At 37.5% G+C, this 27,161-nt stretch overlaps 1 protein-coding gene across 6 annotated transcripts in view; it reads left to right on the plus strand.

The window, feature by feature from the left end:
* kdm2bb (lysine (K)-specific demethylase 2Bb) overlaps positions 1–27,161 on the plus strand; it is a 231,775-nt gene that overhangs the window by 42,168 nt on the left and 162,446 nt on the right. For all 6 annotated transcript variants that reach the window (XM_073065597.1, XM_073065598.1, XM_073065599.1 and 3 more), the window contains one exon: positions 23,174–23,352. In XM_073065597.1, coding sequence (XP_072921698.1) covers positions 23,174–23,352 — 179 coding nt within the window. The remainder of the gene's footprint in view (positions 1–23,173; positions 23,353–27,161) is intronic.

The following is a 27,161-nucleotide window of genomic DNA, read 5'->3' on the forward strand; positions in this document are numbered from 1 at the left end:
TCTAAATTCCTCTGCCTCGGTCTTAAGGAGATAGATCATTTAGAAGATCCAGTGCAAGCTTACAAGCTCCCATAGTAGTTTGACTGTACTTCCACCTACTTGTCGTCCCAGTTCCTCCATCTCTGCTGTATTTGTTCTGATAATGAGGTTCTTTCTGCCCTACCATCCAAGTGATTAACTTACATTCCTTACAATTTAGTGTACTGCACTCAGTGTACACAATGTGATCTCTATATTAAAGTATTGAAACATAGATTGCATAATTGCTTTGCAGAGCCCCAGTTACCACCACTATAATATCCATCTCATTCCTTCTCAGTCTGTGGCAATGCACATGGTGGAAACTTATCTTTTTCTCAGAATACCATCTCTGTCCTTTCCCAATAAAACAATAAAAGTTTATTGTGTCCAAATCTATAGGATATTTGTAATGATAGCAGTTTTGTTTTACATTACTCAAGTGGCATGTTTGTGAGCTGCAATGCAGATTGTCTTTAGTTATTTGACTAAGGTGGTATCTCACTAGTTACTGCTAAATGTTGATCAAATCTGCCTATACTTGTAGCAGATCTTATTTACTGAACTGATCCATCACCATTGAATTTGGTGCATTGAGCTGTAATCCACATGAAGTTGTGATGAAGGATTTTGGCCTGAAATGTAGGACTGTTTATTTCCTGCTATAAGATGCTGCTTGTGATTGAGTTCTTCCAGTGTTTTGTGTGTGTTGCTCAACGTTGCTTAAGCTATTTTACTTTTCTAGTAGGGGTTATGCAAATAACACCATCTAAACATATTTTAATAACTTTATTAGATGGGACTAATCAGTTTAAATGGTTCAGTGTGGACTAGAAGGGCAGAAGGGCCTTTTTCTGTGCTGTAGTTTTCTAAAAGGTCATTTTCCCCTCTAACTTTAAAATTACAGATATTATTAGATATTAGTAAAGTTCAAGTAGTTTCTTTCCTGAGAAACACATACACCTTTGAATTTGTGTGTGTTATTGCAATTAAAATAATATTTTCCTCAGTTTTGTATATCTTGTGGGCAGCTCCTTCATAATCTTGTAGTAGTTCATCCTGCAATTTTGACAGAATTTTAATAAGGAAAGACTACAAAATACTTGTGCTGCATTTAATCTAAGATGAGGCTGGTGAAAGGATAAGAAAATTTAAAGTAACTGGTGAATTGAATGGGAAGCAGAGTTGTGGTTGGGGAATGAGGAAGAGGAGTAGGGTGTTTGGGAAGTGCATGTGTAAGTGTTCTCAATTTTAAATATGAAAGCATTTAGAGACTTTTTCTTGCAGTGTGATGGATATTCACTTCTTGGCCAGTAGGCCTCTTTCTCTTGGTTGTTTGCTAATCTTGCTTTCTGAATAGCAGCGGCCTTTTGAACGGTCACAAACAATTGTAAATAACTTTCAACTATATTGCTCTGTTTAACTTCTGGTTGTAAATGGCAGTCAGCCTTCAGTTCTTGGAATGTAAATGGAAGGTAGCTTGAAGCTTCTTATAGAACGGCTTTACAAAAAGGCTCTACATTTTAAAAATGCTCTGTCCGTAAAGAATCATTGCATTCGCTTTGTTATTGCTCTAGAGTAAGAGTATAGACAATGGGTTATTTAATTTGGGTTTTTCAAACAGAGAAGCTGACTCTTAAGATTCTTAGTTCAAGTAGCTTGCAGAACAGATGGATAATATCATTTAGTATCTCAACTGATGTATTTATAGTTGGAAGAGTTTTATGTACTCAGAAGTTAGCTCTACTGCATTAATGGTAGCTTGCTAAGATCTATGTCTTCAAAATTGCTTTTAGACCAGTTGTGTTAAAAGGATGTCTGTGGAAATATCACATGCTTGTGAAGTCACTCGTAGGAGCAAAGGGGTATAAGTGTAGAGAGCAGTTCAGGCAAAATGAAACATGGAGGAAACACATGCTGAACAAGAATCCATTTCTCCAGCTTCGGTTTCTGCAATGGACGACTTGTTTGCATTTTTGATAATTTTTTAGGAATTGTACCTGTGGTTTGGAAAATCTTTGTCCTCTACATTTTATGTTTAATCCTTTGAGTTTTGGAAATGGTTTGTAGGGAGATGGAACCCACTGCTCGATTAGTGGGTATTAGCAGCTGAATTCACTGTGGAGAATAAACAGTGAAGTAAACAAGTCTTTGAAGATTGGGTAGTTACAGTATAATCTCACTTCAGTGAAAGTACTCGTGACTAATTATATCCGATGGGGCTTCGTCTTCATTTGAGTTTAGAACTTCGCGGTCAACAAACCCAGTACCATCACAGCAGGATGTAATGATAGATATCAGGAAAACAAATCTAAAAATGAGTGTGGCCACATTTGTGGGTTGATTAGAAAAATATCTATTTAGATATGTATAATATACCAGTGACACAATTCAAGACTTTAAAAAGCAAATAAGAAAATCTAGGTTAATGTTGACAATTCTGTAATGTATAATTTGCCTGTTGGCCAGTTGGAGGAAGTAACGACTGAATTGTTTCTTCCTCAACTTCCCTGTATGATTATGTGGCAGTAAGAAAGATGAAATGTACCAGAGTGATTGTATCTCTTTTGTGGTGGAAAATACTTTGCAAAAACAAGTGTTTGTATTAATCTTGTTACTTACTGCATTCTCCTTGTTTGAAAGCTTTAATTTAATAGCGTAATTTTCAAACTGCCCCATGTCAAGGCTGTCTGCATTTGCCATCTTGGTGCAGAAACAATGGAACAACATGTCCTTCTGTTATTTGAACAAAATAGATTTGAGTTTGGTGTTTGGTGTACCCTCTGACTTCAGAATTAATGTTTTAAGCTCTTCCTGATGGTAATAAATTTGAGTTCTGTCACAATAAGTGTATATGTGTTTGATTCTTCAGAGTTGAAAGTTTCTTTTAAAGTTGAGCAAATGCAGCAAAATTTGATATAAGAGATAGCCTGCAGTGAGTAACATCTTCCGCCTTCTCAACTAATATGCCTTTAGAGAGGAAACTAGCTGACCCACACTTTCCAAATATGGATTGTGGTCAATACAATGCTCTCATGCAGCATATTAATATTTTCCTTTGTCTTGATAGTGCAGTGGGTTTTATTAGCAGCTGATCAAACGTATTATGGCTCCCTCCATTTGGCAAAGTGCCCAGGGATCTTTCAGATTTCTGTCATGATAAATGGAGTTTTTGTTTAAGCACTCATTCAGAAAAAAATACCGCATCAAAGTAGGAACCTGGGCATGATGTTCTTAAGCCTGGGGAATGAGGCCAACATTGAAATAAATTTGACACCTATCATTCGAGATTTGAGCAATGATTGAAACAGAGAGAGGTTGCTGGGAATGTGATATCATGGGAGTGGAAGAGGTGTAACAAAGAAGGATCTAATCACGAGCAAGCTCCACATCATGCTGTTTGAGGTCTAGGTTAGGTCTAATGAGTGAGATTGGTGGCACCTTATTGCTGCTAGGAGTCAAAGATAATTTAAAAAAAATATATATATACAGTAAAATAAATTTTGAATCTAAGCAAAAAATGGTAGCATGTCAGGCAGCATCTATGGAAAGAGAAACAGTTAATATTTCAGGTTGAAGACCTTTCATCAGAACTTTGGAAGACAAAAAACAAGGGAGTCAGTGTTGTACAGCACAGAAATAGACCCTTTGGCCCATATGTGTCATTGTTGACTGAGATGTACAGGTATGTTCAAGCTTTCCTGGCCCTTGGCTCATATGCCTCTAAAACAATTTGCCTCGGTATTAACTTTGGGAATTAATTCTTAAAATTCATCTTTTCCAGAGGTATCTGTTGTACACCATTTTTCCAGCAAATGCATGTTATACAATTTTCATTAAATTTCTAATTCTTAATCTTAGCAATTAACGAGCAATTGGGAATTGTTGCGGCAACCTTGTGACTGATGGAGAAATGATGCTTGGATGTAGTTGAAAGCTTCTAGTTTTGCGGGTTAAGATATAAGCACACTAATAAAGAGAAGGAGGCAAGGGTGCATAATGAATGTTCTGAGAGAGAGTAGCACTCAGTGATCAAGTACATAGTGAATGGTGAGCAAAGAGCATTACTGAAGTACATTGTAAAGGAGAGGAACACAGTAGTTAGTGATTTGCAAGATTGTGCATGGAGCCTAATGAGCCAATATCAGAGCTACTTAACATGCGTCATGCTTGTGATGGTTAAGGGAAATTTGTAAGATTTAAATTTCTTAACTTGGGCACTCCTTATGTCCCTGAACCAAAGATATGAATTTGTAGTGAAACCGAGGAATCCAGCATATGGCTTGAAGCGGTTCTTGCGTCCACTAATTTGTATTCTGAAAGGGAGCATTTCCTAAATCCTTCAGTTGTGAAAATGGCCACACTTTAGGGTGTCCAAGATTTTTGGCTTGACATGGTAAGTCTGTAAACAGCTGCTTTAGTTTAGATTTTCAAAAGGAAAATGCTGCATTTGTCTTTGAAGATACGAACAAGAAACAAAGATTCAAGCTCACCAATTCCTGCCAAAACCCAGTGCAGTGAATTGTTATGATCTGGAATGCATTCCCTGGGAGATTCTAGGAAACAGGTTTAACAGTAGCTTTCAGAAGAACATGACCTTGAAAAGGGAACTCTTAGAGGGCGATGGGGATGGAGCAGAGTTCTGTGATCAATTCCACTACTTCCAAAGCATGGCCGCAAGCAACTCTGGTTTAAGCTGTTTCTCTAACTTGTGAAGCAGTCCTATCTTTGGTGATCCCCTGCCACTGTGGATGATGATGACACCATGGTGAGAGAAGATAGCTTATGGAGGTGGGGAACGTGTGTTGGGCATATGGTGGGATATGGTTCTCACCTGGATGGCTAATCAGGCATGTGATGGGTTGAGTGAAGGGCGAAGAGCATTATCAACAGAGTAGGGCTAAGGAGTTGCAGGTGTTCAGTGATAATGGGAAGTTAAAGCAGCAATATACCTGAAGGAGGATACAGTTAGAGAGGCTCAGGTTAGTTGGAGCCTTTTTATAATGCTGAAGCAGACGTTAACCCTTGGGTTTGATATTATCAGGGGCCTCATATACACGATAGGACTCTGATTGCATTCTGTTTTACATCATTGCTTGTGCCAAGTGACCTATGTGTGCTAACATGCAGAATTTTGGCTAGTGCCCCAATCTGAAATTGACCCGTCCGGCACAGATGTTTAGCCACTCTGAACTAATTAGTTAGCCTTTAGTGCCCACACAGGCATAGTGGCTTGACTGGTCTCTTTTTGCACTGCATTGTTTTAGTTTTACAAATGGCAAAACAAGATTTTACAATAGAGGATGCAAGAAGGTTGTGTTAATTTCTGCAAATAGATTGCCCTTGCGTATTGACTATTGCCAAATATCATCTATCATATCTTTGCAACCCCATTCAGATTCAGCTTTCAAAGTAATGTCACATGCTGAGCAATCTCCTTAACCTCCGAAAATTGAAGAATAAATATCTACCAAGCTATGATTATGAATTTTATTTACAACTCAGATTTAGTAACTCTGGAAAAATAAAAATTGTAGCAAAGCCCAATAGCAGACAAATTGTATTGGCAGACATACAAGTAGACTCCGCAATAAACATTTCAAAGAGAAAGGAAAGAAATCGGAGGGGTCTCAATTGATGCAAAGTAAAGATGATGCCATACCTGATGCTGATAATTATGCAAAATAGTATCAGTTTAAAAAAAAAAATGCTGTGACTGAAAACCATTTCAATGCCCAGGGCTTGATGAATAAATATTGGAATATTACATCTTCCAATATTCTATAGATTATTGAACAGTTCCTACAGATTAGAGGGTGGCAAGTTCAACTGTATTTAACAACACTTGTGGAGAGAATTCCAGGAACTAGAAATATGTTAGCCCAACGTCAATAAAAAGAAAATTGCTAGTCAATTTTTATAAGGGATGTAATAACCGCTCACTTGGAAATTATCATCAGGATTAGACAAAGTCAGCTGGATCTCTGAGAGGGAAATTGTGTTTGATTAAAATTCATTTTTAAAAATGATTAACAAAGTCTTTTGTGAATGTAATTATAGGTTATTTGAAAATAGATAAGGGAGACAGTGGATGTTGAATTTTCAGAATGTCATTTGTAAAGTCCCAAATAAAGGATTAGTATCCAAAATTTGAGGATAATGTCCTGGCATAGATTACGGACAGAAAACGGAGCAGGAATAAATGGATCTTTTGTATGGCGGGTACCACAGAGCTATGAACATCACAATACAGTAAAGCTCCAACAGTCTACCATTGAACCATTCAGAAATCCCAATTGCCATTTTGATGCATTGGGTGCTGATTCCTGTTCTTCCTTTAAACTTCCTGGGGCCCTAGTTCCCATGCTCCCTTTAAACTCACCTCATGCTCTGAAAAATGTATCATTGTAATTGCCCAGAAAATTTGTTAATCCAGCACTATGTGCAGCGGATTGCACGGTTTCTCTATATCAATAATATAGATGTTGTATCTGAATGTAATATTTCAAAGTTTGCTGTCAACACGGGATTAAATTGCGAAGTGGATTTTGTATCAGTTTAGGCAAGTTCGGTAAGTGACAAATAGAAGTGGCAGATATAGATGCTTAGCATTTAAATGTGTATGGATTGGGAAATGTTGATCTTGAGTGCAGCCATGGAGAAGTGCAGCCAGCTGTTCAGATAGCAAGTATTACGTTAACATAAATTTTGAGTGCAGCAATAAGGATTTCTGTGAATATCATACAGGATCTTGGTGACTACAAATGGATTCTACTATTCAAGTTTTGATCTCCTCACCTGAGATGGATCCACCTACATTTAATGACCACTCCATTAGGCACCTCCTGCACCTAATAAAGTGGCCACTGAGTGCATTTGCCATTGAGGGAGTGCAACAAATGTTCACAAGCTGACCCTGCAATGTAGGCTTGCATTCATTGAAGTTTAGAATAAGAGAAGATCTCATTGAATTGTACTACATTCTGGTACAGATTCAGTTGGATGCAGGGAAGATGTTTTTTCCGGCTGTGAGGTCTCAGGATACAGGGAAATACATTTTGCATGGAGTAATGGAGAAAATTCTTTAATCGGTGTGTGGCAAGCTTGTGGTATTCTCTACCACTGAAGGCAGTGGAGGGCAAGATAATGAACGTATATAAGGTGATAGATTGGTTTCTAGATACAAAAAGCATCAAAGGATGTGGGAAGAGAAAAGGAATGAATATAGCACTGATGTGAAGAGTCAGCCAGAATCATACTGAATACTGGAACAGACTTGAAGGACCAAACAGCTTACTTCTGAATAATTTTTCTATGCTTTTATGTCTAAGGTGACCAGCAGGTCAAATGATTGGACAGTTTGTAATAGAAGCAAAAGATGACTTAGGATCAATGGAAAAATCAGAATGCAAGTTAAAACTAGCCAGATAAGTGAAAACAGATTGTAAGAGCTTCTCTAGCTATTTTAAAAGAGTTTACAAAGTGAGCATTGTATTTCTAGAAAGTGGATCTCATGAATTAATAATGGCAAGCAAGGAGATGTCAGATTTATTAAATAGGTATTTTGCATTGGTCATCACTTTGGAAAATACAAGTAACATTCCTAAAATCCCTGTAAGTCAGGAATTGGAAATGAGGGGGGGACTTAGGATGGGTACAATTAGCAGGAGAAACTGTTGGAGCTACAGGTTGATTCATATTTGGGGTCTGATGGATTGTATGCTCAGACCATAACTAAGTTGCTAATGAAGTAGTTTTTGTGTTGGTTTGGATTTAAAAAAATAAAAAAATCACTTTGAGATAATTCCATTAGTTTGGAAATTTGAGGGAGTTGCAAGGAGGAAATTGCAGGCCAATTAACTTTATGTTTATTATTGGGAAATTGTTCAAATCTATTAAGGTGTTGGAGCAATGCACTTAAAGGTAATCAAGGTAACTAAGTCTTTGTGATTTTGTGAAAGGGAAATAAAGAGTGACTAGAGTTTTTTGAAAAAGTAATAGTGAGTTGTGGATAAAGAAACGTGTGGGTATACTCTCAAGTAGGGAAATTATGTTTCAGTTATAAGATGCATTGGTAAGCTTAGGCATATTTGAATGAATTCTGAATTGATTCTGCTGCCTTCCCCCTTCCTTTCCAGTCCTGATGAAGGGCCTTGGCCTGAAATTTTGACTTTTTATTCATTTCCATAGATACTGCCTGACCTGCTGAGTTCCTCCAGCATTTTGTTTGTGTAACTGTGGATTTCCAGCAGCCGCAGAATCTCTTGTGTTTGTGTTTGTATTTTAATTAATTTTAGTACTTGTGGAAGTTGATTGCTCTTGCACTAACTTTCTTTGCTCTGTTGGAGCATTAACTGGTAAGAAATTAAAAGGTTGGAACAAATTAGTTAATATGTTGCCTGTTTTTCTCCTGTTTAGCTCCTGTTTCCATATTCTAGCCTGTTGTGATGGGGTTTCTCCCTTTCCAGGCTAGTTGTTCAGGCTCCTGTTGCCTTTGTTTTACTGAATTTAATCTGTAACTCTGCGGCCATTACAATTGGCCATTGGCACATGCAAGTGGGAGTTGTCAAACCAAGCTGATTGTAAAGTTGGGTAAAGTTCAAGAGAATGATTTTTTAACAGATGTATATCACAAGCTCATATGATATTTTAAAAATAAACACAAAGACATATTCTTGTTACATCTCAAAAGATACACTGATACACTGCACATTTTTGGTGAGGTGGAGCGCTATCTAATGGGTCCATTGCTAAATGAAAAAATGGCAGAAAAGTTATATAAATTGACTTCAAGTGATTTTTGAAAGAGAAGCAAGGGAAATTTGATTTTATTCAGTTAATGTTAAGGGATGTTTGTCATCCTCCTGAATTGATGTAAAGATTGATGTAGCATATTTCATGAAGGATGGTACTTTAGACAATATCATTGCCCTTTGCTATTTGGATTAGATTGTTGGGCTGATTTCATGTGCTGTATTCAACATTGAAATTTCTATAACTGAGCCAAGCTGCTGTGTGTGAGCTGGCAAAATTAAGTGACATGATTTCTTAGAACATCAGAAGAGCAACCATTAAATACGAGTTAGACACTTTTAGAAGGATAGGATTACCATCTATTAAGGATAAGTAGAAATTGGCAATGATATTTAGCAGCATAGGTTGTGAATTGAGTATTGTGCCAAATGAAGTTCCTTCCATGCTATAAATTCACATATAAAGTGAATTTGAGATTAGTTGATAGTTGGAGATCTTTATTAAGGCAAAGGGGAACAGAAAGCACAGAAGGAAGGGCGCACCATTAATGAGAAATAGCATCCTGTAAGGGAGAAAGGATACAAAATTGAGAATACCTCTCAAAGCTGGAGCAAAAATTCACTCAGTCAATTATTGAATGTTGACCATCCCATCCCTTTGTAAAAGGAACAAAAGCCAATGCAAAGCTGTGTGTTTCATTAGTTTCAACCACACACCAGACAAATGCTGGAGTGGTTTTGGCCACTATGTCTTTACTATCTGCCTCTCAACATAGCTACTTGCTCTCTTAAGATTAAGGACATGTACTTCACCAAGTAAATCATTCACTTTCAGTTGTGTTTTCAGCCCCCATCCCCCCCACTCCACATACTCCGCTATCTTCTCATGCTTTACCCTCATGACTTCTGTGGTTCCAGATGCAAGCACAGTCATGTGAAGCATCTTAAATATTGGTCATTCATTCCTTCTGTAAGCTTTATCTGACATAAAAGTATAACTATCATGTAAAAAAATGTGAATTTTAATTTCAAATTGCTGCTTTTACCAACTGTCAAACCAAAGATAAATTAGCCTTAAATTTTCAGATGGTCAAGTTTGATGAAATTCATAATCTGAAAGGAAAAATACACTTACAGTTTTTACTCTGTTAACATTATGCCTGGGATTATCTGTTACTTTGTGGTTCAGCCAGTAAGTTTTACAGAAGTGGTGAATCTGCAAGCAGCCTTTTCCCCCCCTCACTTCTGCAATCCAAGGACTCAGGGTCAAAGTCACTTCAGCTTCCCTTGCATCCATAACTAATGATTATAACTTCTTTCATCTTCCCCTTGTTTTCAGTGAGCAGATTTTTCCATGAATTCCACAGCATCACAATTCTTTGCGAAAAGGATTTTTAGAGCACTAGGAAAGAGTTAAAGCTAATTCCTAGCCTTGTGTAAATTACATCAATGACAATGAAATCAACAAAATCACTAAAAAAAACATATCAGTGATACCATTTTATTATTTCAGTTGATTATAATAATCTTTTTTAAGAAAGTTATTTTGTGCATCTGGTGCTGTAAACGTCCATTATTTGGAGACTGAAGGCTGTACTAAAGGTGATGCGAAATGTTGGGACTCTATTAGAATTGGTGCATGTAAAATTGGTAGAATGATACTGATAGTTTGTAAGTTATTAATGCAGAGATCTTTGTAAGAATAGCTGTGCTAACATTGTTTTTGTTTACTCATTCTCCTCCTAAAGTCTGTCTTTCTCATTGTCCATCTGGGTTGTCTTTTCGGATGCACCACTGAGATCAGAAACTGGATAAACGTAGTGCTCAATCTGTTAAATCATCTTGATTGTGTTTAGTACTAGAAGTATCTGATATAACACATTGGAATAGTTGTGCAGCATATTGTTTAAGTGAAGAAAAACTGCTGAATATTGCAGTACAGAAAGTTCTGGATGTTTTTGTACATAAAGTTGCCGTGCAGTACAGCAAGTAATTAGGAAGGCATATGGAACTCTTTGGAATAGTTGTACATTGCATCTTCAAAATTTAATGTACTGAGGATCATATTAAAATTAGTTGTACCATGAAATGTAAAGCATCATTGCTGGGGCCTGTTATTTATCATGTTAGGGCATATTCTGGAGTTAGAGTGTATGGCATTTATTAACTTCAGCCATCAGTCTTCAGACCTGAATATGGATTGTAGTTTAAATTTAAAATGCAGCCCTGTATGTTGGTTTCCTAGAGCTGTAGACACCAGTTGATTGAAAACCAGATAATGCTGATTAACGGAAATTCAAACAACAACACACACGAAATGCTGGTGGAACACAGCAGGCCGGGCAGCATCTATAGTGAGAAGCGCTGTCGACGTTTCGGGCCGAGACCCTTCGTCAGGACTAACCGAAAGGAAAGATAGTAAGAGATTTGAAAGTAGTTTCGCCAATCACCTTTCCAGCTCTTAGCTTCATCCCACCCCCTCCGGTCTTCTCCTATCATTTTGCATTCCCCCCTCCCCCCACTACTTTCAAATCTCTTACTATCTTTCCTTTCGGTTAGTCCTGACGAAGGGTCTCGGCCTGAAACGTCGACAGTGCTTCTCACTATAGATGCTGCCTGACCTGCTGTGTTCCACCAGCATTTTGTGTGTAATGCTGATTAACATTCACTTTGGGTGGTGGAGTGTGGGTACGAAGAAGGAGATGTGACAATTATATGTAATTCAAAGGAAGCGTTGCAGATGCATTGTAACTATAGATTTGTCCTGCTGTTGCCTTTGATATTTAGCATATAAAATATCATGTCATGGATCACAAACGAGAGAAAATCTGCAGGTGCTGGAAATCCAAGCAACACACACAGAATGCTGGAAGAATTCTGCAGGCCAGGCAGCATCTATGGAAAAAAGTATAGTTGACGTTTCGACCTGAAATGTTGATTATATTTTTTTCCATAGGTGCTGCCTCGCCTGCTGAGTTCCTCCAGCATTTTGTGTGTGTTTCTCATGTAATATTGGGTCAGGCAGGTCTCTTCCTCCAAGAGTGTCTCACTTTATTGAATAAAACACTTCTGTATCCAGTAGCTTCAGTGTCTCTGGTGACCTTGTTCATGTTACAACAGACCATCTACATTAATGAGTTGGATGAATGGACTATGTAACTGCTGCAATTTGCGCTGGCGATATAAAAGTAAGTAGGAAAGCAAGGTATGAGGAGGGCATGGAGTTTGCAGAAAGATGTGGGTAACATTGGCAAAAATTTGAAAGATGGAGCGTAAAGGTGGGTGTGATAGAAAGAATAGAAATGCAGCATATTGTTAAAGTGGAGAGACTGCAGAACACTGCAGTACAGAAAGATCTGGATGTCCTTGTACATGTATAATGTTACCATGCAGTACACTAAGTACTTGGGAAGGCACATGGAATGCTGGTCTCACTTGAAATAGGGATCAAGTATAAAAAGAGGGAAATCTTGTCACAGCTATAGAGGGCACTGGTGATACAATATCTGGAGTACTGTATACAATTTTTGATTTATTTCAGAACGGATGCTTGCAATAGAGAAATTCAAAGAGGATTTTAACCTTTTTGAATGGTGTCAAACTTTCAGATATGTTTCTGCAGTTTCTGTATTACCTTGCTGAAAGTTGAGGTCATGCAGTCCCACAGAGCTGTCTTGATTTAGTTATTATGTAAAACCAGGATTAGCATTGAAAGGTTTCCTGTGTGAGTGCCAAGTCTTCTATCTGTTTTCCTCTTCCTTCTAACTTTTAAAGTTATTATTCAGTATCATAAACCAGAAGCTTCTTATGGAGGATTTTTATTAAAACTTGTACTTTATTAAAACCTTTCAGGTGCACAGAATAAAGTTTGATAGGGTGGTCCAAACTGTAGCATATAGTCAGTAATGCATATTTTATTTGAAAACAATGGTCAAAACAAAGTTACTTGTAACATTTTCCTTAATGACTCAAACCCATCCTACACAAGTGCCCATTTTCAATCCCTTTCCTTGATTGTTGCAGGAAATTTGTGAGCAGCACAGACAAATTTTGACTGGAAATGGCAAAGGCAGATAACTCCCTCTGAAGAACTCTCTTGAGAGTTTGCCTGTGAAGCTTTAATATCCTATTTGACTTGTTAGTCCGTCTTCGTGACTACTCCCATTTCACTTTATTTCCAAAGTTTTCTGTATGTTTCCACTTTCAGACAGTTTTGTATGTTCTGCTCATTTTCTTGCATCAGTTCCAATTTGTTCAAAGTGTTGATGACAGCATCCTATTTTAGTTGCTGATCCTGAGTATTCTTCCTGTTCTTTAACTGGAATGGTTGTAAGTTCATTCCCGTCCAAAGTCTTGCTCCTTCCTTCAGTTCCAGACCACTGTCCATAGACATTGGTCATTTTGCCTCCAAACTTTAAAATTCCCTTCCTAAATTTCCCTGCTATGTATCACCACTTCTTTCCCACTTTGAAAATGTCAATAAAATGCATATCCTCAAAATAACTGATTTTCCTTTCTCTTATTTTCAGATAGCTCCAATAACATACACGCCTCAGAAAAATGCATCATCCTTTTGATTACCAGAAACATTAGTTAAGAATAAATTCCCTTACTGCCTTGTCTTACTTTCTGGTGTTATGAACCCCATAACTGGGTCACTTACCAGCAAAGATAGAGAGGTCCGCTGAAGTCTGATGGTACCATTTTTAAACGTTTTTATTTATAAAGGGGCACAAAAGTAAGGTTATTACAAACATTCAGATAATATACGTTGTCAATACTCAATCTAAAGCACGGGTATAGTAATAATCAACAATACGAAGTAGCTCTATGGTTTGTCTAGGGGTAAAACTATCGTCCGATGGAAATATCAAAGTCTCTGAAGTTCATGCAGGCTTTTAGCCTTTCGGAGACCGCTGGGGCTCACGTGTTGGAGAGAGAAAATAAACTTGCCAGCCTGTTGGACTCAAATCGTGGAATCGGGAACGTGAGTTCCCCGTTGTCAGTTCGGAATCCTTTTCGGGGTTATCAGCCACTCGATTCCCTAGCTAGGGGAACCAAATCACACGTGGCTCCCGAACAGCTTCCCGTCCTTACGGGAGCGATGAGCGATGGTGTCTCCGTTTGGTGCGTCGCTGGAGTACTGCCTCCTGCAGTCTTCTTTTTATCATGACTGGCAGATTTGTAAATGTCAATCAAGGTAGGGTGATACAATCCCCACCCCACATTGCCCAAGGGCGTCCATGTCCCTGATAGCTGGCACGTACTATAGAGTTGCAATTCACACAGGTGCCTCTAAGAACAATGGTCAAATCCGTTGCATTGTCTCTCATTTCCTGGGTCCAAGACCCGAATTAATAGCGATCTTGCGATTCTCCGGAAGGAGGGAGCTGGTCCCGCACACCCTTCGGCCCCTCAGAGCTGTGGTACATTCATAACACTGGTCACACCAGTTCTTTTAGATTTGTTTTGCAGTGAACTTGGAGATTCTAAGGTAAATAAGTCAGTCCTCTTTGGTATTATCATTCTATCCAGAGAGGGGATTGATTAAACCAGGAAGAGCCCAACTGATTTAAGTATCATGAAAAATGTTTGTTGATGTCAAACTGGATTATGTTCCATTCAATGTGCATTCAAGCATTGGTTCTTAGCTTTAGATTTACTTCTATTTTCTTGTGATAAAGGAAAGGGAAAAATAAACTCCTAGAATCTTAATTTTGTTTTCTTACATTCTAGTTGCTTATTGCTATGTATTTATTTTTGCATTTGCACAGTTTGTTGTCTTTTGCACTCTGGTTGATCTTTCATTGATCCTGTCATGGTATTTTTTTCTTTAGATTTGCTGAGTATGCCCACAGGAAAATGAATCTCAGGGTTGTATATGGTGACCTGTATGTACTGTGATAATAAAATTTACATTGAAGTTTGGATTTCAGTAGGTTTTCATTTCCATTCTACACATATTGAACTTTAAAGAACTCTTTTAGAGCTTTTTTTTGGATTTGTTTTTGTGTAGCCAAACCTGTGCTGCATTTGATTAAATGTTGTAGCTTTGAGCAAGTGTTTGAATTTCATGTTTGCCAGTCTTAAGTTTTCTATTATGAGTGTATTTTAACATAGCTGTTTAGGTACATTTAATCGAGATTTGAGAACTTGCTCCAATTTTAGATTTGTGTGAAAAGTTAAGAGCTTTTCAATCAATCTTTAAATTAATTTCCAGGAGTTGCTTTGTTTTCTTAAAAATTTGCGGGAATAATGTAAAGACAAATTTCAGTCAGAATTTATAACACTGATGTGTGGCTATAGTTCCATTCACCTCTGCATCCCTTTTCAGGTGTTTTTGTATGTTCATTTCTGATTGATCCATGGGAAATTTGCAGCTACTTAATGTGCCCAGTTGGTTTATACAAACAAATTATGCTTCTCAGGGTCAAATTGAATGGTTGCTGATGTCCTGCAGGTCACTGGGGTTCATCATGTTGATGATGTTTCCTGTGACCTGCAATAACTTCGGTTTGAGTGGCAATTCAATTCACAGAATTGGTGTACGAGTTAGTGGTGTACTAAAGTTCAGATGAGATCCAGGATTTCATCCGCAATTCACGGAAGGATTATTTATTATTGTTGTCAGTTATTATTATTTATCATTGGGTCAATGAGCCTAAGAAAATAATTGTCCTAAAACCTTGTTGGTGCTCCAAGCTTCAGACTGCAGTTACTGTACCTAATAATAGTTTCACTCCCTAAATGCTACCGTAATTCCATTCATGGAAGGGTGGTGTAAACTGCATTTGTTTTGAATACATTATGCTCCTAAGCAAAAGAATGCCTGACTGGGTATAGATGGTTCCTGTTTTGCAACTTACCTGTTTCATACTGTAGCCTTTAAAATCCAAGCCTAAACATTACAGTAAATAAGGCAAATAGTAAGCAAGATTATAATTGTTAATCATTTTCACTGCAGCAGGAAGTTAAGTATTTTCGGGAACTACTGGGAGAAAGAATTAAGAATTACATCATAACCTTTTAAAGTACATAAATTCTGGAAGTTATTGTCAGGTTGAGAGATACTGAGTAAATACTGATTATGTATTCAGTATTATGTAATAACACAAGTGTGTGGTAAAATGTCATCATGCAAGTTTATAGTAGGTTTAACAGGTTATTTACAGAAATATGCACTGCAAAGCTGGGCCAGTCAGACTATTATTACCATACAGTACAGCGCAAGAAAGGGTTTCTTTTTATGGAATGTTTTTATTCCTTTTTTTAAAAAAGGTCCTGAGTGCTTGAGAAATTTGTTTTAAACATTTAGCTTGCAGATGTTTTTTATTGATATTAAAGCTTAGTTGTTCATTGATAACACAAGTGAGAATCAGCTTTATTATCACTGACATGATGTGAAATTTGTTGTTTTGTGGCAACTAAGACAGAAAATTACCATAGATTACAAAATAAATGTATATTTGAGCCTCCTAAGCACAACATAAAGCATACATTAAGTGTGTAACTGGAGTAAGAACAAATAATTGGCTATAACTGTACTTAACAAAGCCTGATTGTGCCAAAGGAACAATATATTAACACTAGATTGTAGTCAAAACCCTGCACAGGGGTGGGGTATCCCCCACAATAGTCATGGGATCATATAGCACAGAAAGGGGTCCTTGGGCTCCTATGTCCATTGTAGTGGCAAACTCTAACAAACAAATGCCACAGCTGGAGACCCCCATGATTGTTATCATTGTATGATGTGTTCTCTGATCAATCCAATAATAATGTTCAAAAAAATCGAAGAAATGTATTCAATCCTTTATTAGCAGCAAGAAAAGCATACACTGTTAGTGATACAATTTCTGAAACTGTAAGACCAGTGATATTAAATGTACTTAAGCAGACTTAGTCAAAGTTAAGTAGAGTTAAGAGATTTCAAATGTAATTAAATGACGTTAAGAAGCATGGTTAAGTGGTCAATAAAGGGTATGGCATCCACTGGTTCTCAGTACCAGACTAAACTGCTGAGAACAAAGCCCAGATACATAACTAAACCCTACATTTTTGCCACGCCTCATTCACATGGCTAGCTACTGTAATAAACATGCAACAGAGAATACAATGCAGATAGAAAACCGATGCATGGCTTGTGCATTCATGTCAGTCATTAAGTACTTTTCTACACTAATACATAGTCTTGCAGCATTAAGCATGTTGAGAATGTTTATACACATGAAAGTAGTATGAGTGAGTTCATTATGCCTCCCAAAGGAAGCTGTAAATTGATTATCCATTCCATTCCAGGGCCAGAAGGAAAGGTATTTGCATTGGATCTTACTTGTTGGAAATTTGAGGGGCACAAATGAAGGCAAATTGGTCATTGATCACCTTCTGTGGTCAAATAACTTGTGAGCACATGCTGTCCAAGCTGCTCTCGGATAAGTCCTGGGAAAACTACTATCAGTAGTTGAACCATAATATCCTAACAGTCAACATTCACAAGAGAGTAAGCCAGGATGTTCAATTTTAAATTACAAAAGGTGTTTAGTGTCAAATTTTAATTACGTTCAAAGTAAACCTAATTAATCCAAGGGAAGTTACCTCAACCTTGCATTTATTTAACAGTGGTCCATTTACCAGTGGCTCTTGATGCAAAGTTTGTTATTAGCTTTGTATCAGAGCTAATGGACTAATTTAAATTTGTTTCATTGTCAAACTGCATTTCTTTATAAATAGGTACAGTAATAGAAAATAAAATATCGTCTTTTTTTTGAAAATCTGATTACTTGTACTTTCATTTCACTTAAAAAGTGTACAGTTATTCATAGAATTTAGTACATCCAGTTTTCTGGTACAGACATAAGATTCTGAAGATGCTAGAAATCTTGAGCAATAGACATTGAAAACTAGAGGAACTCAGCAGATTAGGCAATATCTACGGAGAGGAAATAAGCGGTTGAAGGGCCAAGATCCTTCTGTATAACTATGGAGTAGGTAAAACTGACTCATTGTTCTGCCTGTAACATAGGATGTGTGGTCAAGAGCAAAGAACCCAAAATGTCATTTCTGATGTTTTAACACCATCTCCGCCCACTAACCCATTCCTACACACCTCCCACCCCCACTTCTTTATCACTTCCTGTCACAGTCACCCTTGTGTCAAGTATCTCACTTTATGAACATACAAATAACTTATGTGTGTAAGTTCTGCTATATTTATATTTGGTGGTTTTTTTGGTGCTGCATCAGCTCTGGAGTAACAATTATTTTGTTCTTGTTTACACTTGTGCACAGGAAATGACATTAAACAATCTTGAATCTTGAAAAAAAACTTGAAGCTTATGGTTTGCTCAGGCTCCAGCAATCCTTCCTCATCTAGTTATTTGAGAAGAGAAAATAAATTTGCCGAGAGTTATAGTAGTGAATTGATTTATAGTATATTATAACATTTGAATATTTTAAGTGTTTTAATTCCAATCATAACATGCAGTCTTACCAAGCTTTCTTCATGGATGTGGTGAAGTCAGAGACATACAGTATGGAAGTGGCTCTTTTGGCTCAACTTGTCCCTGTTGACTGTGTTCCCCAGTGAACTAGTCCCATCTTCTTGTGTTTGACTCATAGTCCTCTAAACCTCTTCTAACCATGTACTTATCTGGATGTTTTAAAATGTTGTTAACATGCCGTCTCATACAATTTCTGGCAGCTGATTCCAAATACCCACCACTCTTTGCATGAAGAAGCAGCCCTTGACGCCCCTTTTAAATCGCTTGCCTCTAAATTTAAACCCATTTAGTAGTGCAATTCTAGTAGTATTGATTTGTTTTTATACTGTACAATACTGTAATTGTCTTCAGTTTTTTTCCTAAGTATTGATAGACCTCTTGTGGCCACATTTAAAATTACAATTCTTTGTTTTTGTAATCTGGTGAGTTTAGAGCATTCATCAGCTCTGAATGTTAAGATATTAATAATTTTTGAAAATTGAGTGCTGATTGCAGATAGGGAAATTCATTAGTTGAGCTCTTGAACACCACCATTAGGTGGTGACTGAATTAGCATAACTTAAATGAAGCTATTTAACTCCCCTTTTCTCCCCCCCCCCCCCCCCCCCCCCCCCCCCGTCTGTCTCTCCCCCTCAAAATAAATGAACGTTTGGCGCAGTGCAGCAAAAGGTCATCTTATGGAGCAGTCGTCTTAAACTTGAATTGTTTATAATTTCACAAAAAATTGTGATTATAAACATCAAGGCAGGGAAAGTGTAAAATACTCATATTAGTTAATATCTTGACAGAATTTACACTGCAAATGTTAACTTGCACATTAGTTCCAGAGATGCTATGTGTATCTTATTTTCATTTTTGCCATTATTTAAGCCTTTTAAAAAATTTAGAGCTATAATTTGCATTCATAAACTTTATTTGCTACAATTACATAGGCATTTTAGGCAGTTTAATAAGGTAAACTTTACCTTCTGCAAATCCAAGGTTGTCACAGTTGTAAAGCCTCATAGATTAAGCAGTTTAAAAGAACATTAATAATATTTTAATCAAACACAAGAAAAGCCTTATTAATGCATTGTTTCCTCAAGTAGATTATTGAAGTTTCTAAAATAAAAGCTGCAAAGGAAAATTGCTGTTTTTAATAACATCTAATTTTATTGCGTCTTCTTCCAAAAGCAATCTTTTAATATTTGTATTTTTAAGCTAAATATTTTCATCATATTCTGAGCATTATGTGACTAATGTTCAACATGCTCAGAATACAGTTTTTTTTCCTTTTTATTCCATTTGGTGTTATGTTCCTGTGCAACATTGTTCGAAACAGCAACACAAAAAATGTGGTTAAACAGTAAGTAGTTTCAGATCTAGCTAAAAGGTGTTTAATGTTGGTGCCTTTGCATCATCACAAATGATTAGAAGCAGCAAATGTCATAAAGATTGAATTGTATTCAGCTGCAGAAAATACATTATGCATATCAGCAATTAGCTGCCTGCATTATAAACTTATTTACTGATATGAATGCACATTAAATGGAATAAATGCATGAGAGATCACTGAGCAATTTACCAAAAAGGTACATTTGTACTCAGTAAATGCAAAGTAAATACAAATTGTTAGATTGGTGTGATTTCTCATTCTAATGCACCAATTACGGTTTCATGTGTTGCAGGATCATTTTAAAACAAGCCCTGCTTTGAGTGTTTCGCAAGACCCCTGACCAGATAACTTGTCACTCAAAGTCCAGTAGTGCATTATGGAAGTGTCAGATTTGCAAAGGGACATTGGTGTCATCTGCAGTATTTTCATTAAGTTTTCAATGAAGTAGCAATTGTTTGACTTGGGGAGGAAGGCCAAATTCTCCTTTTTTTTAAATGTTGAATTGCAGGCTGCCCCTGGGTAACAAATGGGTTCCGAAGGTTAAGTTAGAAAACACAAAATTTGTTTCAAAGTTTGTAATGAGTGACATCTAAAGAAGAAAGAATAATAACTTTTGTGGAGGATCAGAGGAAAGTAGTTCTGATGTTTGTAGAAATGGTCATATATAAGAATGTTGGACTTTTGAATTTAATAATATGGGAGTGCTTTTGTATGCAAAGACTATAGTTCACATGTTTGTAACCTAGGGACAAACTTAACTGTTTACTGTTTAATGGGGATCACATTATTCTGGAATGCCCAGGTTTACTTCTCGTCTCTCAAATATTGGTCATTGGTGACAATCAAAGTGAAGGGTTTTACTGGGCCTCCTCCTCCTGATTGTTGAGAACATAGACAAATGAATGTGAGAGTTGCAAAATACAGAGCAGGTAGACATTCCCTGCAGGTCAGGCTGGACAAGGCCTCCATTGTCGGAGAGAGGACAAAAAGGGAGGGCAAAATTGCTGAGCTAATTTTCCAAATACAATAGTTTCTGCAGATGTTGGAAATCCTGAGTAACACACAGATCCCAGTGAAAGGTCTCTGCCTGAATGGTGAACTCTTTGTACCTCTCCATCGATGCTGCCTGACCTGCTGAGTTCCTCCAGCATTTTGTGTGAGCTAATATTACTGATGGATGCAACATGTACAACATGCTGGAGGAACTCAGCAGGTCGGGCAGCATCCGTGGAAGCGAGCAGTCAACGTTTCAGGCTGAGACACTTCATGGATTATTGACACTCACCAATAAATCAAGATTCCTTAAGTCATCCATCTGCAATATTAACTCATTTTTACCTTTCCTTATTTTTCCCTCAAGAGTGGATTATATATCTAGCGCTGACCCGCTGAACTTGTCCTCCTCCATTACCTTTCTTTACAGTCCGATGAAAGGTCTTGGCCCAAAACTATTTATTTCTTTCTGTCGATCAGGGGTTCCCAACCTTTTTTACGTCAAAGGCCGATACCATTAAGCGAGGGGTCCATGGACTCCATGTTGGGATCCCCTACCGTAGCTGGTGCCTGACCTGCTGAGCTCCTCCAGCATTTTATGTGTGTTACTTTACATTTCTTTTGTCTAGGTTCTTGCCCTCTAATTGCTCCCATTCACTCATTGATCAGATAGCTTTTTTAAAACAATTATCTCCTGATCACTCAGATATTACCTTGTCAGAGACTTTCCCACCCGCCCCCCCCAGTCTTTCTGCAGCTTTACTGACTTGTTTGTTTTCCCTTCTAATGGATGGTCAGCCGAGCTCAAGCATTAACCTTACAACTAGTCTCATTCCCCTCCCCTCCCCCCCACCTTTTTATTCTGGTGTCTTTCCCCTTCCTTCACAATCCTGAAGAAGGGTCTCGGCCCAAAATGTCGACTGGTTATATTCATTTCTGTAGATGCTGCCTGAACTGCTGAGTTCCTCCAGCATTTTGTGTGAGTTGCTTTTGTTTTTCTTCTTCCAGATGTGTCCTGACTACGGAGTATTGCTCGCATTTTCTGTGTTTGCTTTAGAATTTCAGCATCTACGGTTTTCAGCTTCCACCTTAAAAAAAAAACCACGCTGGTTGCAGTAGCATTCACAAACCCAAAATATGGTTAAAGGGCAGAAAATAGAGGGTAGCTTTGGTTAATCGGATCATGTTGTTAGGACTAAAAGACACTTTGTTTTCAAATTGATGTGCACGAGGATCTGAAATGCTGGTTCATGGTTACAAAAAATAAACATGCACTGCAGTAAGTAATAAGGAAGGCAAATATTCTGTTATCCTTTATTGCTAGGGATTACAGGAGTAAAGTTGTCATTTAGAGATTTACAGAGTTTTAAAATTATTTTCGGTGTGTAGATTTGTCTTTACTGAAAGAAGAATGCATTTGTTACAAATATATGCAGTGTAGTTTTGACACTAGTGGGGCTATGTTTTTGAGGGCATTATATGTGATTGATATATTTTGAATGGAGTTAAAAGAATGTGGGATGGACAGTGTACTGAAAAGGTTATTTGTTCAAGCTGGAGAGGCACACTATGGTGATTAAGGAGATAGCCATTAGATAGATAGATAGATACTTTATTCATCCCCATGGGGAAATTCAACTTTTTTTCCAATGTCCCATACACTTGTTGTAGGAAAACTAATTACATACAATACTTAACTCAGTAAAAAATATGATATGCATCTAAATCACTATCTCAAAAAGCATTAATAATAGCTTTTAAAAAGTTCTTAAGTCCTGGCGGTAGAATTGTAAAGCCTAATGGCATTGGGGAGTATTGACCTCTTCATCCTGTCTGAGGAGCATTGCATCGATAGTAACCTGTCGCTGAAACTGCTTCTCTGTCTCTGGATGGTGCTATGTAGAGGATGTTCAGAGTTATCCATAATTGACCGTAGCCTACTCAGCGCCCTTCGCTCAGCTACCGATGTTAAACCCTCCAGTACTTTGCCCACGACAGAGCCCGCCTTCCTTACCAGCTTATTAAGACGTGAGGCGTCCCTCTTCTTATTAGTACTCATTAGTACTGAATTGAGATTTCTTTCAGAGGCTGTAAATCTTTGGAATACTCTACCTCAGTGTTATGATTGCTCAGTTGCTGAGTATAGTTTTGGATGCATTTTAGAGTTGGAAAACAAAGTGGACTTCCAGGCTCAGCCATAATCTCAATGATAGCAAAATAGTTTTGAGTGTGGAGGATCTCAGCAGTACAGGCAGTATCAATGGTAAAGCGCAAACAGATGGCGATTCGGGCCTAGACTCTTCATCAGGAAGAAGGTCCTACAGAGTTCCTCCAACATTTTGTGTGTGTTGCTTTGGGTTTTCTGCACTGCTGATTTTCTCGATGTTTTGAGTGGTATATTCGTCTTCCATTTCATGGATTCTTGAGTTTTCTGTTTGTATTAATGAAAACTTCAGTATGGCAATGATGAACCATGAGGGTGTACAAGAATTAAATTGAAACTAATAAAGTTGTTTACCTTGTGTGCAACTCAGGGAGTCGTCGTATTGTTGATGTTATGGATGTCAATACACAGAAAGGGATTGAAATGAGTATGTCGCAATGGGTCAAGTACTACGAGACGCCAGAGGCTGAAAGGGAAAAGCTCTACAATGTCATAAGCTTGGAATTCAGTCACACAAAACTTGAGAACCTGGTCAAGCGGCCTGATGTGGTAAGGAAGTTGTATTTGTAATTTAATTAAATTATATTTTAACAAGATTTGATCATAGCTTGATAGTTTGACCATTGTTTCATTACTTGCCTCTTTTTTCCCTTTTGAAGGGCTTTTACAGAAATGTTATGTTTTTTCCCTTTTGAAGGGCTTTTACAGAAATGTGATAATGTTTTAACACTTATCAGCTTCTGAGCACTAATGTAGTTAGTGTATTTTAATGTGCATGATAATGAAGCTCTTAAATTGAAGAAATTCACTTGTAATGTTGTGGATTCTGGTTAATTGGGACACATCGGGTCTGGTACATTTTGGCCCAATTAAATAGCTGGCCCAATTAGTCAAAGTTTATTGTAAATAATGAAAAAGGTATTTTTTTTTTTAAAAAAAGACAAACTACCATTTAACTGAGTAACAAATTATGTATTGAATGCAGGAGAAATTAGAACACTACCAAATACTACTACAGTGCTATAAAACTGTATTAGTTCCTAATAGTTAACAGTGGAGGGATTCATGCAGTGTATGCTGTTGTGTTCATTTACGGTAATTGACTGTAAGTTGACAAATCAGCGCAAACACCCAGTGCAGATAATGGACTGTCTTCTTATGTGTTTGATGATTGTGTCATCTAAATCTTTTTCCTTGTAACATTCAAGATGATTGATGATGCCTTAATTCTTTGTTGTTCCTGATTTGTTGAAGTAGTGAAATTGTTTCATCTTCACTCCCATCCATTCCTGGCAACTCCAAGTCCCAATGCTTCAAAGTGCAGTGAGCAAGACAGTTCTGAATTGTCTTATTGCTTATTTCTCGACAACCATCAGTGACAAAAATCACCTGCCCTTTGAACAGAAACATGCACAAATTATGCCCTTTAAAAACTATTTGCTACAATAATGTAATATCTGAACAGCCACACGAGTGCACACAACTGACACTAGTTAGAAATTGTTCGGCAATGGTCTCCTGTCCCAATTAAGTGGCATGGTGTCCCAAAATAAGCAAAGGGAATCCTGACTATTTTCTGTTGGTTTTTGTTCTTTAAGGGTTGTCCAAAGTAAGCTACTGTCTCAATTAATCAATGGCCCAATTAACTGGAATCTACTGTATTTACAAATTCAAGCATAATGTTGATTAAATTTTAACTCTACACTTTTCCATTGGTTTTAAGGTGTTCTGATAAATCTATTTACTCCCCATTGAAGGTATTTTGAAAATTCTTCACATAAAAGTTAACATTTTCTAAAGTGTGCAAGCTTCACTGACAAATACACTTACACTTAACTTGGAAGTGTGTGGATCAGTTGGAATATTAGCAACACACAAAATAACTGGAAGAACTCAGTGGGTCAGGCAGCATCTTCAGTACAGTGGGAATGTGATAGAGTCAGTTTACAGATGGGTTGTTACATGTGCCCCAGCCCCATCTCTTTCCTCCTCCTGTCTTTCTATCTGTCCATCATCCCCACACTCCTCCCACCCGTATAATTCCAATCTCCCTTCCCTACTACCATCCCTTGACTCCTCTTCAATCAAATCTCATGCTTCGAAATATCAGCACCTGGCTTCTCATGTTATTTCCACTCTCCCTGCTCCCATTTCCCTGGCACTTCTTCTCACTTTGATCCAATTATCACCTACCAGCTTCTATTCCACCCCCCCCCCCCCAATGCTATCTCTCTTCTATCTTTCAATTCAGATGAAGAGTTTAGACCCTATGTTTTGACAATCCATTTTCCTCCATGAATGCTCCCTGAGCTGCTGACTTCCTCCAGCTTCTTGTAAGTTTCTCCAGGTTTTAGCAGTCTCTTGTGGCTCCAGGAGAGAATTAGCAGGTGGACAGATCAGATGATGAAATTTAATAGGAAGAAGAATAAAGTGATAAATGTTGGCAGAAGAATAAATTGAGTCAATATAGAATAAAGGATACATTTATAAAGGAGGTACACCAAGAGAGGGAGAAATTGATATATGAATAAACCTTTTAATGGTGATGTGGAGGGGTTAAAATGATGAATAAAGCACTTGTATCTCTGGGCTTCATAACTGAAGACACAGTACGACAGCAAGCAGATCAGGGGTTCCCAACCCTTTGTATGTCATGGACAAATACCATTAAGCAAGTGGTCCATAGAAGCCAGGCTGGGAAATCCTGAAGTAGATAATTCCCTTGATGGACTGGTTAGGCAAAATTTGCAAGTTATTTTTGCAGTATAGGAAGCATGCTAACTTATGTAATTATTAGGCAACATTTTAATAATATTTAGTGGGAGGTGAATATTTTCCAGAGCAATGGGTTAACTGAGTTGCTTGTCTTCAAAATTGTACCACGAGATGTTTTGCATCCATTTAGGAGATTAGTTTGGGCCCCAGTGTAACAACCCATTTGTAAACCAACAAGTCTAACACTTTCCCACTGTACTATATTGGGGTTTCAATCTGTTTTATTGCTCAAGTTTCTAGAGCGGGAGTTGAACTTGCAGCTTTCCAGTTTTCTGATTGGCAGTATGACCAAGTGAGCCACAATTGATAACCGTGATATTTCCAACAATGCAGCATTGATTCACTACTGCACTGGACTTTATGTGCAAGTCTTAATGTGGGACAGGGGCATAACCTTCTGTTTTGCAAGCTGAGAAAAATTTTTGTAGCCCAGGTCAGACTGTTACAATGTCTTCCAACCCGAGGTGACTTATTGAGGTTGGGTCTTTATTTTTGGAGGGTTTTCTTGCTTGGACTAGCAAGGTGGGTACTCTTGGCAATAGAGGTTTAATGAGCCTGATGTAAAGCATGTACTGTTGAGAGCTTTTTTTTTCATTTCTTTGAGCCTGGGCAGGCTTCCTGATTGTGCTGAATAAAACTAGTTAAACTTTGCTTGTCTCAAACTGGCCTGATAGGTGTCTCTGAATTGAATCAGTAGGGTTATTAATCTCATGGGAGTTATTATTGCATTAATTTTTTAACATGTTTGTAGCCTGATGAAATCCACACTACTGTAACATGGTTACTCTGGCACATTGAATTATTTTTGGGTTTACTTCCTATTGGTTGTTGTGTCTTATTTATATTTCAAAAAATTGGACATTAAAAAAGGTTTTTAAGTTGGTGGAAAGGTCCTTAACTGGAAAAGTGTTTTCAGTTAAATGAATATTGTTTTGAAATATTGTTGTAATTTAGCTATAAATGGGATTCTGTAAGACAGCTTGACATTCACATGAGAACATACACATCTTGATTTATTTTCTAAATAAAGGGTGAAATTTGCCTTCCAATGGGGAAAAATATAGTTAAATTAAATAAGTAGTGCAAAAATAGAAATTTTTAAAAAAAGTAGTGAGGTAGTGTTCATGGGTTCTTTGTCCATTCAGAAATCTGATCGCAGTGGGGAAGAAGCTTGTCCTGAATTGTTGAGTGTGTCCCTTCAGGCTTCTGTCCCTCCTCCATGATGATAGCAATGAGAAGGGCAGAGAGAGGTGTAAGATTCCTTAGGAGCTTTCCTGCTCCCCTAAGGTTCCAAAAAACATAAGACTATTTCCTTTGTGGGTTTCTTCATCAATAAGCAAAGTTAGCATAGAAATGTAAGATTACCTGGCATCCTTGCAACTGTTGGATTACACAGTGATGTTAGTATTCTAGAGCTAAAATCTGAACATTAGCTCTGTGTTCTATACTTCCCAAACTCTAATTAATATCTGAAAAAAAATCTTGACAAGTTCATTGCGGAAGAACATTTTCTGAGCATTTGATTGGATTCCTACTTTCTAATTAAACTGATTATTTGTAAGAATGAGCTGTTAAATAAGCTA

Source organism: Hemitrygon akajei, chromosome 14, assembly GCF_048418815.1.
Source record: "Hemitrygon akajei chromosome 14, sHemAka1.3, whole genome shotgun sequence".
NCBI lineage: Eukaryota > Metazoa > Chordata > Chondrichthyes > Myliobatiformes > Dasyatidae > Hemitrygon > Hemitrygon akajei.